Source organism: Athene cunicularia (genome assembly GCF_003259725.1).
Source record: "Athene cunicularia isolate RWA chromosome 1 unlocalized genomic scaffold, athCun1 chr1_part1, whole genome shotgun sequence".
Lineage (NCBI taxonomy): Eukaryota > Metazoa > Chordata > Aves > Strigiformes > Strigidae > Athene > Athene cunicularia.
In genome coordinates this window covers 32,283,589-32,304,343 of record NW_020799091.1, presented here as the reverse complement: position 1 = coordinate 32,304,343, position 20,755 = coordinate 32,283,589, and the positions used below count along the sequence as shown (strand labels likewise).

Genomic DNA, 20,755 nt, shown 5'->3' with positions numbered 1-20,755 from the left:
TACGACTACTACACACGTGTGCCTGCCAGCGTACTGTGCAACGCGCTTTAAGGTGAAAACACGAACCCAAGTCCTATTACAGCCAAGCGTGCTTTATAGATATTTGGATCGCCCTCAGGGACAGGCACACATTGCCAAAGGCATCAAGACAGAAACTGAATTCCAGAGCTACCTGATTTGCTAAAATGCATCTACACTATGAACTCGTTTTCTCTGCCAAGAAGCAGGAAGCTGCCTGTTACCACTGATGAACTCCTTCCAGAATCTCATCAACTTACTTTGAAACTAGAACATGCACTTTTACACAGAACCGCAGCATGTGGTCCAGACCCACCCTAAACTGACCCAAGAATGGCTGGAGGAAAACTGACAGGCTTCTCTCCTAAGATTCTGGCCCCTTGCCCAAGATCACTCCCTTTGCTTTATTTTGCTTATATTCACTCTAAAAAATAAAGCACCATAATACAGAATGACTTTTAAGGGTCTGCCTTCAGGAAGCTCTCTCAATCAATGGATAAAACCAAGTAGTAATCATAAGGCCAGATTCTAGATTATGTTTGGGAAGCTCTGGTTCTTTCACCTGGAGAGGAACATCTCCCACCCCCAAAACAAAAAGTACACTATGTAGTATTTCTTAGGCTCTATCACCACGATTTTGTATCTTCCCAGCTGCAATGTGGTCAAAAAATGACCAGCTCAATAAAGCCACGTTGCCGAGACAGGAGATATGTGCACACAGCACTCCATGCTTGTTCTTTTCTGCTGGGGCTGCTGTAATAGATTCAATTTGCACCAAAATATAAATAAGAGTAGTATTACACACTGAAAATCAGGCATAGATTTTAATCAATCTATCATCTAACAAATACATCCATTTTATCTTGCTACTGAACACAACATTTCTGCTTTAACTCTACAGAAGGTCTTCAGTAGCCTGCAAGTTTTCTAGATATTCGGTGACAGCCTCTATCTCTGCATACTCCATTAGTCTGTTGATTAGTTTATCCAATGCTTCTTTCCCACTTAGAATTGCCTATGAAAAAAATAAAACCAGACAAAAGCATTACTGACTGTACATCCGCATTATTGGAAAGTGCTGACTACTCCAAGGAGGAGCTGCTGGAATGCACTTTGCCTGGAGTTTTAGCTTGGTGCAACCACTTGCTGATCTTTGCGGCTCCCCCACGTGAAAGCCACACGGCGTGGCAGTGTGCAGCAGCACTTCAGCTGGCTGCCTGTGAAAAGCACATTGATTCTGGCAGCAACAAAAGGAGCTACTGGTGCCTTCCTGCCATACTTTCATGTTACAACCCATGCATTCACATGAAAATCCCCTCACAAGAACAATCAAGTACTTAAGAACCTAATTCAACTACTGTTGTTCATGTCAAGAACTAGTTTGTTTTGCAAGCAAAGTTCAACTAACTTTTGTTAGGCAGTTTACCGTTTCAGTTTTACTCAAGAAAAGTAATGAGTTCCCAACGCTAAGTAACAGAAAATCTCGACTAACAAAAGTCAGTTTTATGCAATCGTGGAACCTCTTCGCACTCTGCACTCTCTTCCTCCACGGGATTTGTGTACCTGTTCCCCACTCTGTTAAGTATGAACTGCTCCATATTCAGCATGCCCTGTGCTCTCTGATGTTACCCAGGACACCTGTGGGTACGTTTTGAAAAGTGTTGCTCCTTATGCAACAGCACTTAGAGTAAACTGAATATACCTAATCCAAAATATTGAAGGGCCACCCTAAACTTTGTCCTAAAACTTGAAACATTTTCATAAATTTAATATACAAAAAAGCATGTGTAGAGAAGTAAGACTTCGTGTAATCTTAAAATGAAAGCATTCAGTTTCAGTTTCTTTTAACTGTGGCCTGCAAGGCAAACATAGAAGAAAAGTTTTCATCTTTTTCACTCTGACATTAGGAGAAGGCAAGAACGGCTTAACAAAACAAAAACTTACTTCATGTCAGGTTTTTCTTTTGGATGTACTCAAAGAATCTCAAATGTCACTTGCACAGTTTGACTGAGGGACTCATGGAATTCACTGACTACATGCTTGATCGTTTTTCACTCATATAGCAGGAGAAAAATGCACAGAGAAGTAGGCCAGCAAGTTATACCCTGTGCCAATCATCTTAACAATAAGGCAGGAAAGAAAGTTTAAGCTTTCTAAATCTACAATGTTCTGTCAGAGCACAACTAGCTATCTAATTTCATATAAATTGTTTTCACTAAGTTATTTTTTTCTTCTTTTGGTACACATAAGTTTCTAACTTTAAACACTCTCATGAACAACCGTTACCTTGATATCGCGTGCATCATATGAGATCCTGTGGTCAGTGACTCTGTCCTGGGTGAAGTTATAAGTACGAATTCTCTCTGACTGGGCTCTTGTTCCCAACTGTAATGAAGCAGCAAACCCCCAAATCTATTACATAATGGTTTTTTAAAAAATAAATACTATTCTAAAACAGTATACCTAAAATAAACCTGAATGGATCAGTCTGTTCCAGCTACAAACCCAGTTATCACTGGCTTAGCTGCTTTTTTTTTTTTTTTTTTTTTTTTTTTTATTTGTGATTCCGTATCATAGACCAAGTTTTTACATCCTCTAGTACATTTCTGTTCCAGGTCTGTAGCTGGAAGAATTATGTAACTCTCAGAAGTCACATAATGCAAGAGGTATGTCCATATGAGTCCTTAGTTCAAAACCATAAGAGAGTTTTTCTTTTTTGGGGGGTTGTGGCTCCCACAGAAAATAATGAAAGTGGGCTCTGTTAAAGCGGGTTCTGTTAACAACAGAAACAGCACAGTCAAACGTGTGGCAAAGAGATCCACTAACGTTTGGCTGTCAGAAATTAACACTGAAAGAGGAGTAAATTAAGAATACGAATAGTCGTCCTCTAGTGGTAAAGTGCAAGAATGCAAGCAATTCTAAAAGTTTTAAACCAGAAATCCAAATGTAGCATTGTTGTGTGGTTAAACGCTTTATTAAAATGGAAAATTAAATGCTAAAAACTGCTTAAAGAAATGGTGAGGTCTTTTTCAATGGGCCTTTTTGAAAATTTCATCTGCAGCCTATGTGTATTTGAAAACAAGGAATTTATTGAATAAATTCTGAAACATTAGGAAAGGTAATTTACTTTTGCCTGATTTTCTGTAGTATTTATATAAATGTACATCTGAATCCTTTATGCAGTTTTGAAGGCTCTCCAGCTAACATTAATAACAAAAGAGAAAGGGCTCACTCCTTAAAATGACTGGGTTAATAATCTGCAGGAACCTAAATGCAACCTGAAATTAGGGATTAAATAGCTAAAATGGAAACTTTGGAGTACTGAACAATTCCATAATTCTGAAATATTTTTATTCCTGTTCATCACTGTTGAAGTTTGCACCACAAATGGGAAAATACTCAAAGAATGGGAAAAGAATGATAGCACGTTTCAAGAGAAAAGCACATTTTGCAGCATAACTTTAAATAACTCTTTTATGGAAGCTCGCTCTTCCTGGCTTTCTTGCTAGCTGAACAGGAGCCAGCAGTGTGCCCAGGTGGCCAAGAAGGCCAATGGCATCCTGGCTTGTGTCAGCAATAGCGTGGCCAGCAGGGACAGGGAAGGGATCTGACCCCTGTACTCGGCACTGGTGAGGCCGCCCCTCGATTCCTGTGTTCAGTTTTGGGCCCCTCACTACAAAAAGGACATTGAATGACTCGAGCGTGTCCAGAGAAGGGCAACGGAGCTGGTGCAGGGTCTGGAGCACAGGTCGTACGGGGAGCGGCTGAGGGAGCTGGGGGTGTTTAGTCTGGAGAAGAGGAGGCTGAGGGGAGACCTCATCGCCCTCTGCAGCTACCTGAAAGGAGGTTGCAGAGAGCTGGGGATGAGCCTCTTTAACCAAGTAGTAAGCGACAGGACAAGAGGGAATGGCCTCGAGTTGCACCAGGGAAGGTTTAGACTACATATCAGGAAGCATTTCTTTCCAGAAGGGGTTGTTAGGAATTGGAATGGGCTGCCCAGGGAGGTGGTGGAGTCCCCATCCCTGGAGGTGTTTAAAAGTCATCTTGACATAGCGCTGAGGGATACGGTGTAGTTGGGAACTCTCAATGTTAGGTTAGTGGTTGGACTGGATGATCTTCAAGGTCTTTTCCAACCTAGATGATTCTGTGATTCTTTAAAAGGTTACCAAAACCATACCAAATGAACTGCTACCTAACTGTGTAGTGGCAAGATTATTTATATACTTGTTTCTTTCAAAAGCTTTCTATGGTCTTATCAAATAGTCTGGTTTAGAAACAGGTTAAAATACAACTTTGAGAACTTTTGGTCCTAGTTTTCATGGAAAAAAACTTTTTACTGATGCTCTATTTTTGTAACTCTGGCCTTAATAGGAGGATTCGATATATGATGTTGAGTGTTGCCTTTTGGATAATTCTACTTAGTCTTTTGACTTTTTTTTCCAGCTATAGTTGATGTCTCTTTTTCATTGCCTGAGAAGTCTACAATAGCGTTGAACTGGGATAAGGAAACTCAGACTTGCCATTTTAAAATACAAGATTCTCTTTCGTAAGCACACATGGTTAGACACACACAATCACTTGCTCTATCATCATCACTCAAAATGATCAGAAACAAGTCTACACTATAGAACCTTCTTCAAATTTCAGGAATTGCATGTTCTCACCTGCAGTTTTCTGGCACTCTGCTCTTGACTTAGTTGTTTTTCAATGATCTGCTGGTACAGCTTAGCTCTCAGTGTCTGCAGAGCTATTTCCTTGTTTATCTGCTGTGATCGCTCCTGCTGGCACTCAACTGTCAGTCCTTTACAGAGGGATTCAAGAGAGCTCAGATCAAAAGACCATTATAACAAAAAGGAAACAAGATAAATTAATTCTAACACATTAGGCAAATGAAATGTCCTAGAGTGCTGGTTTGTGGGGTCTTTCAGCTGTAGGAAAAAAGTAATTTTAACACACTGTCTGGAACCACTAGTATGTTTTTAAACTCTTTGCAGCTGCACCAGGGGCCTTCTACAGTGCTACAGAAAAGCCAGGATATTTTAAAATTTCATGAAGTAAACAAGTTCCTGATGTTGCCCCCAGAAAAAAGGCTCACTCCCATTAGCTATCACATGTTAAAAATGTAATTTTCACAGTCTACAGAAACATGTTTAAAACAATAAGTTTTTTAAGTCTTAGTCTATATAAACTCTTGGAGAGTGGAAAATTCATTATTCTAGCAGAGAAGGGTGTCTAAACAACACTGGTGAGTCTTGAACTTAATTATGAATAATGAAGTAAAGTAAAATAAGGGTCTTCAAAAGAAACTTTTGCTTCTCATTTGATTTCTGAAATAAAAAGGCATATAGAAAACAGCTGTTTTCAGGTCACTGCTGGAATTTCTTGTGCCTAAAGAGATTCTGCACCTGAACAGATAGAAACCCACTGACTTTCAATAAAAACACACCCTGAGAAAGACAAGAGTGGTCTAGTTTATACACTACCTCTCCATCAGTACACATTTTCCTTCCTATTTAACATACAATAGCATTATCAAGTACTGAATGAAAATCTTCAAGCCTCCTTTTTTTCTCAGTCACATAACTACACAGGTTCCAGCTAACAGCCATTATAGTGATGGTACAGAGCACACAGCACAAATTATGTACATCTTCCATCCCATCCCTGTCACCTTCTGTTTTTATCCTTCAAAGACAGTGTATTCATTAAACACTCCCTCTGAAGACAACACTGGCATAACAGCAGCTTGCTGACCACTGTGCCACTGGTACATATCCCTTTTCTCACACGTTGCTTTGCTAGAAGAGGGGCAGAACCAGAAGGGGCTAACTTCTTTTTTTTTTGGTATAAGGCCCAACCCTGCAGACTTACTCTAAGAGACAACTTACAGGATCACAAGCTTTCTCTTCAGGATACAGATTTAGGGTGATTAGAAGTAGGAAATACAGCTACACTTACCTGTGGGAAGGTGTACAAGTCTCACGGCGCTATCAGTTTTGTTAACATGTTGCCCTCCTGATCCTTTAGCCCTGAATGTATCTATACGCAAATCTTTGGGATCCACTTTAACGTCAACCTAGAATCAAAGAAAATGACTACTTGCTGCTTATTCTAAAAATATTTTAATGTCAGTGATACTCTGTGTAAAAAAAACCCCACTTCTCAAAAATTGCTCCTTTACATCTGTTCCTAACAGCTATTATTATTATACTTCCATAAAATGCAGTGTTAGATATCTCTGCAAAGGAAGTGATGCTTTAAATATTTCACTTATTTTTTTCAAACTCCCACTCCAGGTCCTTCACAAAACAAGGTATAGGTGCGTGTGGAACAAAAAACCAAATCAACAACTGTTTGTAAAACCACTAGCTTTGGCAGGAAGACTAAGAAATAAGCAAATAATCAAAAATTACTTAAAAACAGCAGTTCAAGGATCTTGTTCATGAGTCAAGCTTGAATGATTCCTGCAACAGTGCTTAAATACATCTAACCGAGGAAAAAATGGGTGTATGCAGATCCAAGTAAGGATTGCAGCATTGGAAATATGAGTCCATGATGACCTGGACTACAGTTTGTGCTCAGTGGATGTGAAAGGAACATTCAGATCTGATCAGTGTTGCAAGGAAAGCATTACAAGGAAGCAGAAAAATGTGCAGGGAAAGCCTACAGGATCCATTTTTGTTTATTTTGTGTGTACATTGCTGGTTTAAGTGAGAACTGTTGCTATCAGTGAGATCTCAGAAAGACTAGCCAACACACTCATTCAAATTCATAGCCGTCTGTCCTTGATTTAACAGAGAAGGACACCAATAATTTAAATGAAACTAAAAAAATTAAAAGGACCTGCAGAATCACATTACTATGCAACACTGAGTATCTTCTTGGATATATTCCCTGTCTTAATACATGATGTATTTTTAAATTGGCTTACTGTCCTGGTTTCAGCTGGGTTTGAGTTAATTTCTTCCCAGTAGCTGGTACAGTGCTAGATTTTAGATTTAGTGTGAGAATAATGTTGGTAACACACTGATGTTTTAGTTGTTGCTAAGTTGCACTTATCCTAAGTTGAGGATTTTTCTGTTTCCCATGCTCTGCCAGCAAGCAGGTGTGTAAGAGGCTGGGAGGGGACACAGCCAGCACAGCTGATGGGAACTAGCCAAAGGGATATTCTATACCACAGAATGTCATGCCCAGTATATAAACTGCGGGGAGCTGGCAGGGAGGGGTGCATTGCTGCCCAGGTATCAGTCAGCAGATGGTCAGCAATTGCATTTGGCATCACTTCTCTTCTTGGGTTTTATTTCTCTCACTTTTTGCTATATTCCTTTTCACTACTACTACTACTACTACTATTATTAATAATAATTAATATTTTACTTTATTTTAGGTATTAAAATGTTTTTATCTCAACCCATGAGTTCTACTTTTCTCCTGATTCTCCTCCTCATCCCACTGGGAGGAGGAAGAAGTGACCGAGGGGCTGCATGGTGCTTAGCTGCTGGCCGGGGTTAAACCACGACACTTAGAGCAGTCAGCTTTGTGAGTGCTGGGGCTGGAATACTCATTGAAATGATCATGGATTTATGTGCCATTTCAGGCAATAGCAAATCTCTGCAAAGTTGCTTCTGGTGACCCATTTAAACATGTAAGGTACAGAGCCAAGGACTACCGCCTTCCACAATCAGAGAACTTGTGGTTCACTTGCTGGGACTCGCACAAAGTGCCTGGGTATCAATAAAATCCCCAAACAGTAACAGTAACATGGTTTTAAATAACACCTACTCCAATGCCAGAATGGGTGAGCGGGGATACACACTGCCTTACCACCCTGATTAGCAGCTAGTTTACCTCCTCTGGCTGAGGGAGGACGATAACTGACGTTGTCCCAGTGTGAATACGCTGCATTCTTGATGATAGGCCTGTCTCAGGGATTCGCTGGACTCGATGAGTCCCTCCTTCATATTTCAGATGCCTGTAGACATCATCTCCTGAAATATGAGCAGTGGCATGATGCAACCCACCTAGAGAGACAAATAATATGTGACAAGTATAGCACAGAAACATTGCTTTTAATTTTACTGTCTTGGTGTAATATCTGAAGAACTACTGTACCTATCTCAGCTGGCATATAGTTCACAATGTCAAAAGTCCAACGTTTATAGTCTGCATAGTTCTGGTACATCTCAAACATTTCTTTAGCGAACTGTTGGCAGATGTCTCCTAAAAATATAAAGGCACTACAACTTAAATAGCAGCTCACAAAATGGTAGCCATTGGTTTTTAGATTTAGCTGCAACTCTAAGCACAGTCATTAGACAGATTAATACTCTTCTTTAGAAAGTACTACTTTATACCATTAAAGTATAAAAAGGCATTAAGAATACCCATAACAGGTTTAATGAAGTTAGATGGAGGTTGAAGTAATCTTTGCTGTGGAGACTTTGCTGACCTCCAGTTGTTCTGCCAGCTGTCACTTCTAATATGACATGACTTCTATCATATTTTTCCTTTGGCACTAGAAGCTGGCAAAGCTGAAAAGAAAAACAAAAAAAAAAGAATGTCATTATCTCCTTCATGACTCTTATCTTGTCTTAATTAAATTTACAACCAGCCTTCAGAATTGTCACAGCTTGAGTGCACACAACCACTGATCTTTTGGAAAACTAGTAAGTAGGACTAAAAAAAGAAAACATAGTAAGTAGGACTGTCCAATGGCCATTGCAACTCAGTGTAGTCAATGTGGAAATGGGATATGCTGGTGAATCCACAGGAATAGCTGAAAATTCAACCTGGCAAAGTCAGGTGTCGGGTCACCCACACCAGCCCAGCTACTTATGAACACAAAGTTATTATCTATAACCCAGCCAATCTTTACATCAATCTACTTTTTCAGAGAGTCCCATTTCATATTATTTCAATCTGAACATAGAAATGAGCCTAAATGTAGAGCTCGTTTCAGCTTCTCTGCTTATAATTAAACTCCCCACATATGGGGTGCTGTCAGCTGAAGAAAGACTGCAAGTTCCACAATGTCTTTCAAGAATGCATGCTCTGCTGCCACAGTTACTAGGATGTCACGTCAAGTCTCAATATCACAGATTTACAATTTTTTTAATCCCCTTCAGCATCTGCAGACAGACAAGCAAGCAAGCAAAAATGACTAAAACAATAAGCTTCTAAGAAACAGTTGTTAATAAGAAGCTTACTAGTAATTAATGTTGCCACTTCTTTTCAGGGAGAATACAGAAGCTGGACTTCTGTTTCATTAAACACAAGCATCACATTCTATTGGTAAGATCACAAAGGAACATTTGTCTGACATCTTTATTTACAAAGCTATATAATTTTACCTCAGGCTCACCTTTCTGTACAACATGTTGATTTTTTTATCCAGGGTTTCCTTCTCTTCTAAGGCAAGCTCTAGAAGTTGTTTCTCATCTCTGCTATCTAGCTCTAAATTCCAACAACAGGAATAAATGTTAGCCAATCTTACCTAGCTCAGAGCAAACTGTAATACAGCTGTCCAAAGCATGCATCGCAGCACATAAAAGCTTGCAATTGCACTTTGCCAGCATGAAATAACAAATAAAAGCAGCCCAAGCAAGGATGCATATTGCTAACTAAATGATCATATTTTTCAGGTGTGCTGGAAGGAGTGGTGGATATCTTACTTTTCCATCTACCTTATGGCTCAAAGTCTGCATCAAATAGATGCCAGTTCCACCTGACAGTTAATCATTCTTAGTTATACCAATGGTTACTGACAGTCCAGGGGTAAATCCACAACTGGATTTAACAAAATATGTCCAAAACATGCCTGGGAGACCTCACTTGGACTCTTTGCATTGCTGAAGGAGATTCCCTTCCCCTCTCTACAATCTGGAGTAGCGTGTCCAGTTTTGAGCTTCCCAGTACAAGAAAGACATAGAAATACTGGAGTGAGTCTAGTTGAGAACCATCAGGATGGTCAAGGGCTGGAGCAAAGAATGTATGAGAAGAGGCTGAGAGAACTCTGTTTGTGCAACCTTAAGAAAAGCAGGGGTAGGGGAGGACATCAAAAGGATGGAGACAGACTCTGTATATCATGATAAAAGGAGACATAAACTGGAAAACAGAAAATTCTGGTTAGATATTAGGAATCTACTATTTTTACCTAGAGGCTGGTCGGACACTGGAACAGGGGCTCAGAGAGGTTGTAGGATCTTTATCCTTGGATATATTCCAAACTCAACTGGACAAGGCCTTGGCAACCTGCTCTAATTGGTCCTGATTTGAGCAGGACACCAGACCAAATGATCTTCAGAGGTCCTCTTCAAACTAAATTATTCAATGATTCTGTGAGTAGATTGCCCCATCCCACATTTTAGAGCTTACTACCATACTAGGAAATATTCTCAGGTAAAACTAGCAGAAACTTCAAGCCTTTTCTCCTATGGAGGCTCCAGTTTACAATAATTAAAGATGCTGATCAGTTATCATTAGATTATACACTAAGTAGAAACTCAGAAGACAGTTGGAGTGAAGTGGAAAATCCGCTACTGCCAGAACAGGGAGTACCCTCTCCTTTTTATCTTTCTTCCCACTGTTCTACCAGCTGAGGAGTGGCTCTGTCAGTCATCTCATCAGAAAGTAAATCAATTCAACATATCAAAAGAAAAAAAATAGGTCTGGTTAAATAAATGCATCTATTTTACCATGCCAAATTGAACTAGATTTAATTTACAACCAGGCAATTACCAGCACAACTGGAGGAATGGGGGAAAACAGTTTTGAACACCTGGGAGCGAGAGCAATGGAAGAAAGCAACAAAGAGGAGGAGAAAGACTCATGCCTTGTGGCCAGCATGGAAACCACAGGTTTGTCTCAGATGCACCTTAAAACCATAAGACACTCAATAGTGGAATGCATCTCCTCGCCTTGCACGACCAGTCGCCTGAGCTTCGGATTCTGTGGCAGGAATCAGGTATCTCAGAGGCAGACGCAAGGACTGCAGGCTCCACATCTCTGGGCATCTGGAGCCTGGTTCCCGTTCACAGCAGCTAACATGCGCTCACATTTACTGGTGGCCTTAGCAGTGAGTCTGAAGAACTAATTGGGCTGGGATGTTGAATCAGCTTCATATACTGGGCAAGGACAGCAGCAGCTCCTCCATATCATAGTTTTTAATTTATGCTCTGGTTATTTGTAAGTAATAAAATTAAATAAATAAAATATGTCAGATCAACATTGGAACCTGGCATCCTGTGTACCTAAGGCAAAAACTGTATACATTTCCCTACCAGTATGTCACAACTCCAGCCTAAAGCTGGTACTGAATCAAAGGCTTCTAGCTGGTCCTAAAAGCATAATTACTGATTAGTTAAACAGTATCAAATTAACTACTTTCAGCAGAGACGAAAGAATGGTCTGGTGGTAACCAATGAGCTTAAGGTTCAAAGGACTGGTGTCCCATTCCTACCTCCCTGCAAATCTGACCTTTAAGAATTCACTTAATCTACTCCATGACTCACATCAGCAGTGGCAAATCAGGAAATAGTACTTTTCTGCTTTGCTGAATGTTGCAAATATAAAATCCTATAGCAATTGTGAGAAATTCAGGTACTACAGAGAAGAGGGTCAGTTAGGGAGCTAAACAGAAAACAAAGAGCAGTCAAATGAAGGGAACATCTGTGTTTTAACTTGTCCACATGATAAACAGTAAAGATAGAATAACTGAGTTCCATTTAATTAACTTCTTGTCTGTAATTTTATTTCATTCATTTATTTTTCCTTCTCTCAACTACAACTCACTCCATTCATCCACATCATAATTTATGGAATTAGAAAAAATTTTAATTATATTTACTTGATCCAAAAATAGCCTTTTTAAGTTGAAGTATGAATTTTCCAGTGTTTTCTTAATACCTTCTAATTCTTCCACAGACATTTCTTTTTCAGCGTTAAATTTTCTTCCCTTCTCACCTTCACTCCTTTTTCTCCAGTGAAAAGAACTGGAGAGGGTTGGGGATTAAAACATTTTCAATAACTACCTTTTTTTCCAAAGGCACAAACATCTAATTTCTCAAACTAAAGAATACAAATGCTTTCTACCTTTCTAAACAAGTTACATTTTTACCAGCCTCATTTCAATATGGCTTTCACTGTTTTGTCAGAACCCCTTGGTTCTCCCTCTGAAAAGCACCATGAACTTTAATCATCCTCCATTTACACTGCTAGCTACCCATTTCTCCTGTCCTTTGCTTTTCCCTTGCTTCACTTCTTTAATGTAAGCAAGTCCCATTCTCTCCAGGACAACGTATCCCTTTCTTCGCTTAATACCTATCAGTGTAGCAGAATGGATTACATCTTTTCTTTCCTATTGTGTGCACCTCCTCACACTTCTAACAATGTGTTTTTCTCAAAATGTTGCACCATTACTTATTTTGTAAATTCTCTTACTTCCTGTGTACTTTCTTATTGCTGAACGGTATCAAAAGCAACAACAAATTTAAATTCTTTTTTACCTCAGCTTCTACTGTAGCACAATATTGAAAACCAGCAGTTTCTTAGACAACCATCAATTTTTATTGCACGAAGGTCTCTTCAAATATTTTCAAAAAAATATTAGCTTTTGCCATTTAAATTGGAAACTGACAATTCAGAGCCTAATGAAAGTTCATGTAATTTGCACAATAAGTACCAATGAACTGGCTAGATGGAATCTCATTTTAAATTACATGGATGAAGTCCACATCTATCAAATGTATTAGGCTCACTAAATTTTTTTCCTTCATTCACACTGTGCTTGGTTCTATCAAAAAACAACTTTAAAACAAGCATTTCCAGACTATTTCTGCTGGACAAGTAGCCTTGAGATTCCAGATGATACCTACTCTCCCAGGTTGGTTGTATTAAGACCTCAAACTGATGTGACGTGAGATGAAAAATGGAAGGATGTGGCTGGATGCAGAAAGCCCTAGCAGCACGCAAACTCCCAGGAGCAGGCAGGACCAGAGATTGTGCCAGGGCTTGCTTAACTTATTTAAAAGCTTTCCTCACAGGCTAGGCAATAAAGTTTTTTGCAAGCAAAGCTACTGTTCTGAAACAAGTACGTAGATGTGTTCTCCTCACCTCTGCACATAGTGTTTAACTCCTGAAGTTCTCTTTCAGCTTCTCTGATTTCTTGAAATGCAGCTGCAATTGGGGACAGATTGGCCAATCTTCTCCTCAGGGCTTTTTGCTCCAAGTCATTTATTGAGTCAGCATTTAACAGATGACTAACCTGCTGGTATTTCTTGCTCAGAGTCTCCAGATACTTCTGCACAGCCTCATGCTTCCACAATGCTTGAATATCCTGATGTTTTTTCCTATGCCAACTGTTAAACGACAGAGTGAATCTAGCTATGTCCAATAAAGATTTTGGCCTCCAGAAGTTGTGCAGTCCCACCACATAACTTATCTTCTTTGCAATAGGAGGGAGAAGACAGCTGTGAAGTTGACAGTGACAGTAGCAATTGGAAAGCAGGCTCTTGAAAAGAGAGACACTTTGGAAAGGTTTCATTTTGTTTCTTATTTTTCCTCTACCTGAAATTAAAAATAGACAGTTTGTGGAGAAGTGTCATTATCTAGAAAAAGAAAACATTCTATTAAACAAACAAACAAACAAAACCAAATAAACACAAGAACTGTATCAAGCCCAAATCCTGTTCTTGATTACACCAATACAAATGCAACTGTCATGGACTACTCCTGTTTTAGTCCTGGTTTAAATCAGAAACTTTTATCAGCACCATTGTACTACCTGAGAGTTGGAAAAGGTCTCTTCCCTCACCTCCTCAAACAGTTTATTTATGCTGTGGAAAAGCTACTGTAGATGTGGCTTTACAGACAACAGCTTAATTTTGTCATATGTCTCAAACGGAAAAATCCAACCATTTCATGCCTTACTGGCAAAAGCAAAATGTTGCTGAGAGAAGAAAAATCTACACTAGAGGTACAGAATTCTATATAATGTATGAAATGTCCAGAACTACGTGCAAAATTATACCTACTACCATAACAGGATATAACTTTGGCAGGAGAACATCAGTAACATCAAGCTGCCCTCACAACAGATTAGTCAATAGGACTACAATCCACTTGCAAAAATTACTCACCCATATATGTACTATATAAGACATAGCAACAGTGCTTTATGTCCCTGTGTACTTCTTCCCATGAGATATTCACATATAAGTGACATAAATATTTTCCATCCAAAAAGTAAGAAGCTGGTACTCTGAAACACAATCCCTGTATTTTTTTGAGATATTTGGCCTACAGTTTTGCAGGATGCAGGCTCCCCTTAGCATCACCATTGCTCTAGGAAAGATCTTTTCCTCTTCATTTTACATCATCAACATTGCAAACTATGTTATGAATTCTTACTGTGTTCTAAAAATTTATATTGAAGTGCAAGGGTCTACCAAGAGAACTAAATTGAAAACATTCATGTTCTAGGACTACTCACACAGGAAAGGTTTAACAAATAAAGAAGCACTCCTTTAATATCTCATATATCTCATGCCACAATCCCATCTGTCTACGATTTTTTACAAAAAAGCGGATTCAGAGAAAATGAGAGCATGAAGCTTTTGCAATAGGCTCTCCTTGAAACATACACTTCAGTTTTCTGACACAATTATTTTTTCCTCATCAGTGATAAGACCTTTTGTGGACCTTTAGACATTTTATTAACAAATTACTATGACATTCTAACAACTCACTTATTATCCTCACCTATTTATTTTCATCCATTTGTACACAATGAAGAAAGAGCAATATGAAGTAAAGCCAGAAGTACTGCAGCTTCCTTGCCTGGATGTCTGTTTTACCACCTACAGAAAGAGGGAAGGGCCTTTATTCTACTTCTGTACCTTCCCAAGATTCCCTAGCCAGCAGGTGCTATCAAACCCACAGCAGCAACTCCAGGACTGCTTTAATTTACAGAAAGCCAACGATACCCCTCATGAACTGTTCTAGTGAATAAAACCAGCTGTAGCAGAGGGATCATTTTCCCTTCACCAGATACACAGCAAAAGACACAAATATGGCTCATCATCTACAATCCTGGATTTAGCTGTTCAGGGGCATAGGTAGACTCAATTCCAAGAGACCTAATCCTGCTGATGATACCACAGTTGCTTCAGATGAGCAAGGCCCATCATCATTTGGTCAAGTGCTAACCATCAGTAGCTAATTTTTAAAATATTAATGTTATCTTTTAATTAATATATTGATCAGAATCACCTATTTTTTTTACTGGTGTAGTTAAGAAGTGATGTACTCAAATAATAGCAGTACTGTAGTATTGTTCTGCCTGAGCTCTCAGAAATAAAATTTAGTTTGAAATGCCTAAAACATGTAAGTAATTGCATGATACTGGCCTTGAAGGAAGTCAGAAATTTCAAAATAATTTTGCTATGTTAAATAAAAAAGGTATCTCCTGTTCAGAGAGATGTTGCTGCATTACATTTATACAGAAATAAGCACACATAAAAGTTTTACAGAGCTATGAGCAGTAGGCTACCTATTAACTGCTTTCCAAACCAGATTTTAATAACTTTATGTGACAAAATTACACCATGAACATCAAAAATCAAAACCAGCAAGAAAATGTGAAAACTGTAATGGTCTTTAATAACAACAACAAAAAATTCCAGACAGGAAAGGGTTATTAATATTGTGAACACTTTAATAGGTTTTAGAAATAATTTCTAACAATCAAAGATGTTATTAACTCCATGGCACTCAGTTCAGACATATGAGAATATGTAGGTACACGGAAGGAGCATGTATTTCCGTGGACACTGTAACAGGAACTGATCAAGGCCCTCCTCTGAGGCCACCTTTCATACACCTCTGCCTCCCACCACAGCTACCCCGTGCAAAGTCCCTGAAAATCGTGCACCAAAGTCCCCCTGGCAGCCGTTCCCCATTGCAGGGGTTACACATGGGTGAGGAAGGCAGGGCTACAGAGCAGGTAGGAGCCGGCAGGAGCAGCCAGAGACTGCGCGACAGCAGAGGGTGGCTGCGAGGGGTACGGGGGGCTCCACTCCCCAGCACCCGTCAAGGAGCTTTGGCCCTCACCATCCGACGGCACACGTCACTCACCGGCAGACGGATCCTACCTCAAAACACGAGGCCATGGCAGACGGGAAGCAGAGCAAAAAGACTCCCAGTCCCAGCATGCCTGCTGAAAAACACAACTCCCGGCGTGCTTCGGCTCAGGCCCGCCTGGCCGGCCGGCCGCCCGCATCACGGGGTGCCCTCACCAAAGGGCTGCCAGCGTCGCTTGAGCAAGACCGCTGGTAAAGGCAGGCTTTGCTTGGCTTTCTGAAACACAAGCCCCGGAATAAAAAATAGAGAAAGTGACCTTTAAAATAGGTCTTCATTTTCAGTATCTTCCGCCCAGCTGCACAGTAACACACTGACTTCAGCAACAATTTAGCAGAAATGGCAAGAATAACAACAATGGGAATGAATACTCACCTCTGTTTCCAGCTTCTAAGCTGTTGTATTACATACACTTTACTGTGGTGTATTTTCCCAAAATATGAGTTGAAAATAAATGTGGTTTCAAATGTGGTTATTAAAAGACTAATTTCAGAGAAGTTTGCATAAAACAACATTAAGGTCCAATTTAAGTCTAAACTCACTATTCCATTATATTTAAAATGAATTATTACTATGCTACTAAAGACAAACATCAGTTACAAAATATTAATAAACATAACCATTCAGATTATCATTATGCTAATAGGCTGCAGCTTCCTAATAAGGTATGTTTAAAAACATATTATGTATATGCACATTTTAATAGATAATATTAAACAGATTATACAACTATCTCCCTAAATGTATTTGCATTTTAAAAAGACTTAAGTAACATTGGTTTTTTTATACCTATCACCCAAACAACTGTCTTCCCAGTTACTACCGTTCTACAGGATTAAAAAAAAAAGGTAAAAATTTGGTATTTGGCACACAGAATGTCATTGGAGCTTGGTGACACAAATACTCCAAAAGACTGAAAACGAGACTAATCAACTGAGGATTTGGATCAAACCTCATCAGCACATGAAAGACAACTAACCACTTGTTTAGGTCTGAGGACAGACACTGGCTATGCTCCATCCAAGGCAGTCAGATTAAAAGGATCTTCCCGAGTATGGGACCCACCCCAGATCTGAGCCAATCTACAAAAGGGCCACAGCAAACTGCACCCTGAAACCTCAAAGGCCCCGGGCCTGCAGCTGTAGTGCCGCACTACGAGAGACACCATCGTCCAGACGCCGTCCCCACCACACCTCGCTCTTCTTCCACTATGACTTAGACCTCAGTGAAATGAAGAAATAAAATTATCCTTGCATTGGGACTCTAAATATGCAATCTGATACTTAAAAATCTTGGGAAGGTAATCTACAGGACAACTGAGAAACTTAATGAGAACATGAAAACTGTAAGCAGACCACACACTCAAAAATTGATTTTAAAAGAAGAGGGTAGGCCAAGGAAAATCAGATCAGCTTCTACTCCAGCCAGTAATGGTTCTTACATCTGATTGTGATTCAGTTTTTATTATGCCTTGGTGGCAAGTTCTTTAACTTCAAGTGTGAAAATAGAAACTGTAACAAACTGCCAGCCCTCCCTACCAGGCAGCAGACCATGCAGGGATTGCATGGGCAAGACGAGGGCTGGACTCTGTCCTATCAGCAGGGTTGCCAGCTATACTGTCAACCACAGGACCTAGACCATGCAGCTCATATTCAAAACATACAAGATACACCCCTCCCCCATATTTACAATATGCTTTTATAACGCAATAAAGGAATTGAGTATGAAGGATGGGAAATCTTGTTGCTGTCTGTGTTTCTACACGGTTATGGTTTGCTTTGATGCCGTAAAACCTGGGTGGCCAAAGCAGCTGCCTATGGAGCCGGTGAGGGCCAGGGGTTGTTACAGGGCGGAGGCTGCTTGGGGCAGGGTGGCACTGCCTTCCTGGGCAGCCCACAGGGACATTGGGTGCAGAAGGGAAGAGCCACAGCAGAAATACAGCAGGGCTGTGGGGCTTTGGCACAAGCATGGCCATCCTGTACGTTAAAATCTGGCAATCCTAAACTGCCAATTGCTTTAGAAACTGGAAGCAAAGAAATGGCTCATCAGACAAAACAGGCTCCAGGCCTTACAATATGCTTGGCTTGAAGGCAGTTCCATCCCACACAGAGGCCCTTTTTCACACAGGGGGCCCTAACCGGGTTTAGCAATCTGCAAGCATCATACCCCAACTTCTACAGATACCAACTAACATTGACAGGTCACAGAGTAAAGTGAGAGACACGGCAAAATCACAAGCTTGTTATAATGTATATATCACTTTAATATTGCTCCCCCCTTTCGACCCAAACAGTTTGTCAACAGACTCCTGAATTCGTTCTGTTTGAAGGAAAAACTGGTGACAGAATCATACGCGTCTTGAATACAGTCCTGTTTATTAACAAAGCCTGTAGAAAGAGCTTTGTTTTGCCCAGCACAGTGGGATTAAATGACAAGAAGTTTTCTTGACTGCGCTCCCAAACCTCTTTCAACTAGAGCTCTGCCTCCCGCAAAAGCTCGTTTCTTTGTTTATTCTCCCCCAGCTAGTCTACAGACATTTCTTTTATTGCCTCCTCGCTTTTCTTTTATTGCTGCTTTTAACACAGATTTTTAATACAGACACGTGTCTAAATCGAAATCGAACCGCTGCCTCTTATTTGCAATTTGCCTATTTTCAGACAGTTTCCAGTATTTAGACTATCAGGAAACTGAGACCTTTAGCTGTCAAGAACAGCCACCAAAGGTCCACCTAGCACAGGAATTGCCTTGACCATCTCGGAGATTCATCTGTTTATCACACAACCCAACCAGAGGCATCACATGCCTTTTGCTAAGACAGAAAACTAGAGTTCATAGAGTCAGGGCTTCTGCTTGTTATAAAAAGTGCTGAATACATGCTGTGGTACAAACAAGCTCTGAAATTGATGCAGCAAGACAAAGTCAAGTTGGCTGTCTTTGTCAACAGTACTCCTGCTCTGAAAAAATCCGAGACCAAATACAGTAGTACTACACCGTATAGCAGAAAGAAGAGCGAATTGCGTCAGCATGTGGAAAATACACATACTACTATCAGTGATCCAGCTGACTGACATCAGTAGAAGCATGCCAGAATAAAAAAGTGAGAAATAAACACTATAACGTTATTCCTTCGGCAAAGAAACTTATTACAGACCATATGTCTAAACAGATTAACAAAACAATGCTGAAAACAACCACCATCCACAAAAACAGTGGCCATAAACTGATGCTCAGCTAAGAAGACCTAGGAAAGCATATGCTGTACTTTAATACTCTCCTCACCTTTGCTATTTTCATCTCAGGAGTCTTCGTAAGCCGACCACATTTTCTTTTTTCTAATTAGTTAGCAGTCCTCAAGCTAGGCTGTCATCCAAGTTACTCTCCTCCAAGAAATTGTCCACTCTCTTGTTCCCTCCTTTAGCCTGAAAATAAAGCAGCTATCTTGTCCATCAGCTTCAGCAAGGCTTGTGGCAAGTCAAAGACATGCTGCTTGGGATCCTCAGTCACAGTCACCTACTTTATGTGCCACCAAACAAAGTATGTTAAGTACACAGCTTTTCTAACTGACTCTTGTTATATACTATGTTCCACACACTTGCTTTACTGTGTGTATCTACCATGTTCATCATCTGGGATGGATGGTAGGCGGATAATCATATTACTACAAAATTAATATCCTTTTAAAACATACCAAAATATAATTAATATTTTAAAGGGTAATTACATAAACAGAGATTCTCATTGAAGCTGCCTAATTTTTTCCCCTCTAAGATGGTCTTTAATTTGTTACAACCTTGACAGTTTAACCAGTTTTCCTTCCACGTAAATGCCCCAAGCCATGTGGGTTTAGTGTTTCCGGTTGCGGGTTGTTGTTTTGTGTTTTGTTATTTAATTTTTACAAAGATGCATTTAAGAACAATTTCCGAGAATAACAAGAAAAAAAAAATTATTTTCAAAAGACCTTAAACCTCTTTTGGTGAAGGAGCCAAGCCATGAATAAATGCTTACTGTTCTAGGCATGCACGATGGTGCTGGGAAGTTTTACATAACCAGCTGCTGAAAAATGCATTAATGCAATAGATGACATCCCCGCTTGCTAAAAGTCTGACGGGTAGGTTTGCTGTTGTTTCCTTAAATACCAGCCAGGGCACAGCAAGAACGCAGCCTCTCAAAGCTCTGCAGTTTACAGAGACTTTTCTCTCTTCCAACAATACCTCCCAAGCTTTCAAGCAGCCTGGCTCTCTTAAATACCAAGTTAAGCGAGCTGTTGGGATGGCGGCCACTAAAACTAGATTGCTAGGGGCAGAAAAGCCGGACAGCGAGCACACAAAGGAGACTTTCTCCCCTCCCGGCCACGGCCGGGAGAGGCCAAACGGCGCAAAACCCTCCGCACCCCGTTTCTACAGCCCCCGCCTTAGAAACAGCCGTGACTTTGGCTTTGGGCGAGTGGGGGTTATTACTCGTTAACAACCTCCGCGGGTGGGAACCCCCTTCCCCCTCCTCCCCTCGGGGCGCTGCAGAGAGCTCCCCCGTTCGGGGCGCCCTGCCTCAGGGCCGCCCGGCGGCGGCCTCGCTCGCGGCAGGTGACTCCCCTCAGGGCCGCCCA

The 20,755-nt window shown here is 40.4% G+C and overlaps 1 protein-coding gene across 8 annotated transcripts; it reads right to left on the bottom strand.

The window, feature by feature from the left end:
* Positions 1-494: 494 nt before the first annotated feature.
* Positions 495-19,670, bottom strand: MTRF1 (mitochondrial translation release factor 1). 8 transcript variants are annotated; one of them, XM_026854988.1, is made up of 11 exons: positions 19,432-19,670; positions 14,776-14,873; positions 13,129-13,581; positions 9,380-9,471; positions 8,468-8,549; positions 8,131-8,238; positions 7,867-8,039; positions 5,977-6,094; positions 4,683-4,819; positions 2,305-2,403; positions 495-1,033 (listed from the first exon to the last, which is right to left on the bottom strand). In XM_026854988.1, exons 3-11 carry the CDS (start codon positions 13,556-13,558, stop codon positions 914-916), a joined length of 1,359 nt encoding a protein of 452 aa, XP_026710789.1. In that variant the 5' UTR covers positions 13,559-13,581; positions 14,776-14,873; positions 19,432-19,670; the 3' UTR covers positions 495-913. The 8 variants fall into 8 exon arrangements, with proteins under 8 accessions (XP_026710789.1, XP_026710797.1, XP_026710812.1 ...); XM_026854996.1 differs by lacking the exon at positions 19,432-19,670 and adding an exon at positions 16,167-16,285; XM_026855011.1 differs by lacking the exon at positions 14,776-14,873.
* Between the last annotated feature and the right edge of the window lie 1,085 nt (positions 19,671-20,755).

Excerpts from the sequence above, each read along its gene's own strand:
- MTRF1 (XM_026854988.1), bottom strand. The coding sequence starts at position 13,558 with ATGAAACCTTTCCAAAGTGTCTCTCTTTTCAAGAGCCTGCTTTCCAAT. Across the intron at positions 9,472-13,128 it reads GTTAAACACTATGTGCAGAG|AGCTAGATAGCAGAGATGAG; the intron begins GTGAGGAGAACA and ends GTTGGAATTTAG. Across the intron at positions 8,040-8,130 it reads CTATATGCCAGCTGAGATAG|GTGGGTTGCATCATGCCACT; the intron begins GTACAGTAGTTC and ends TTGTCTCTCTAG.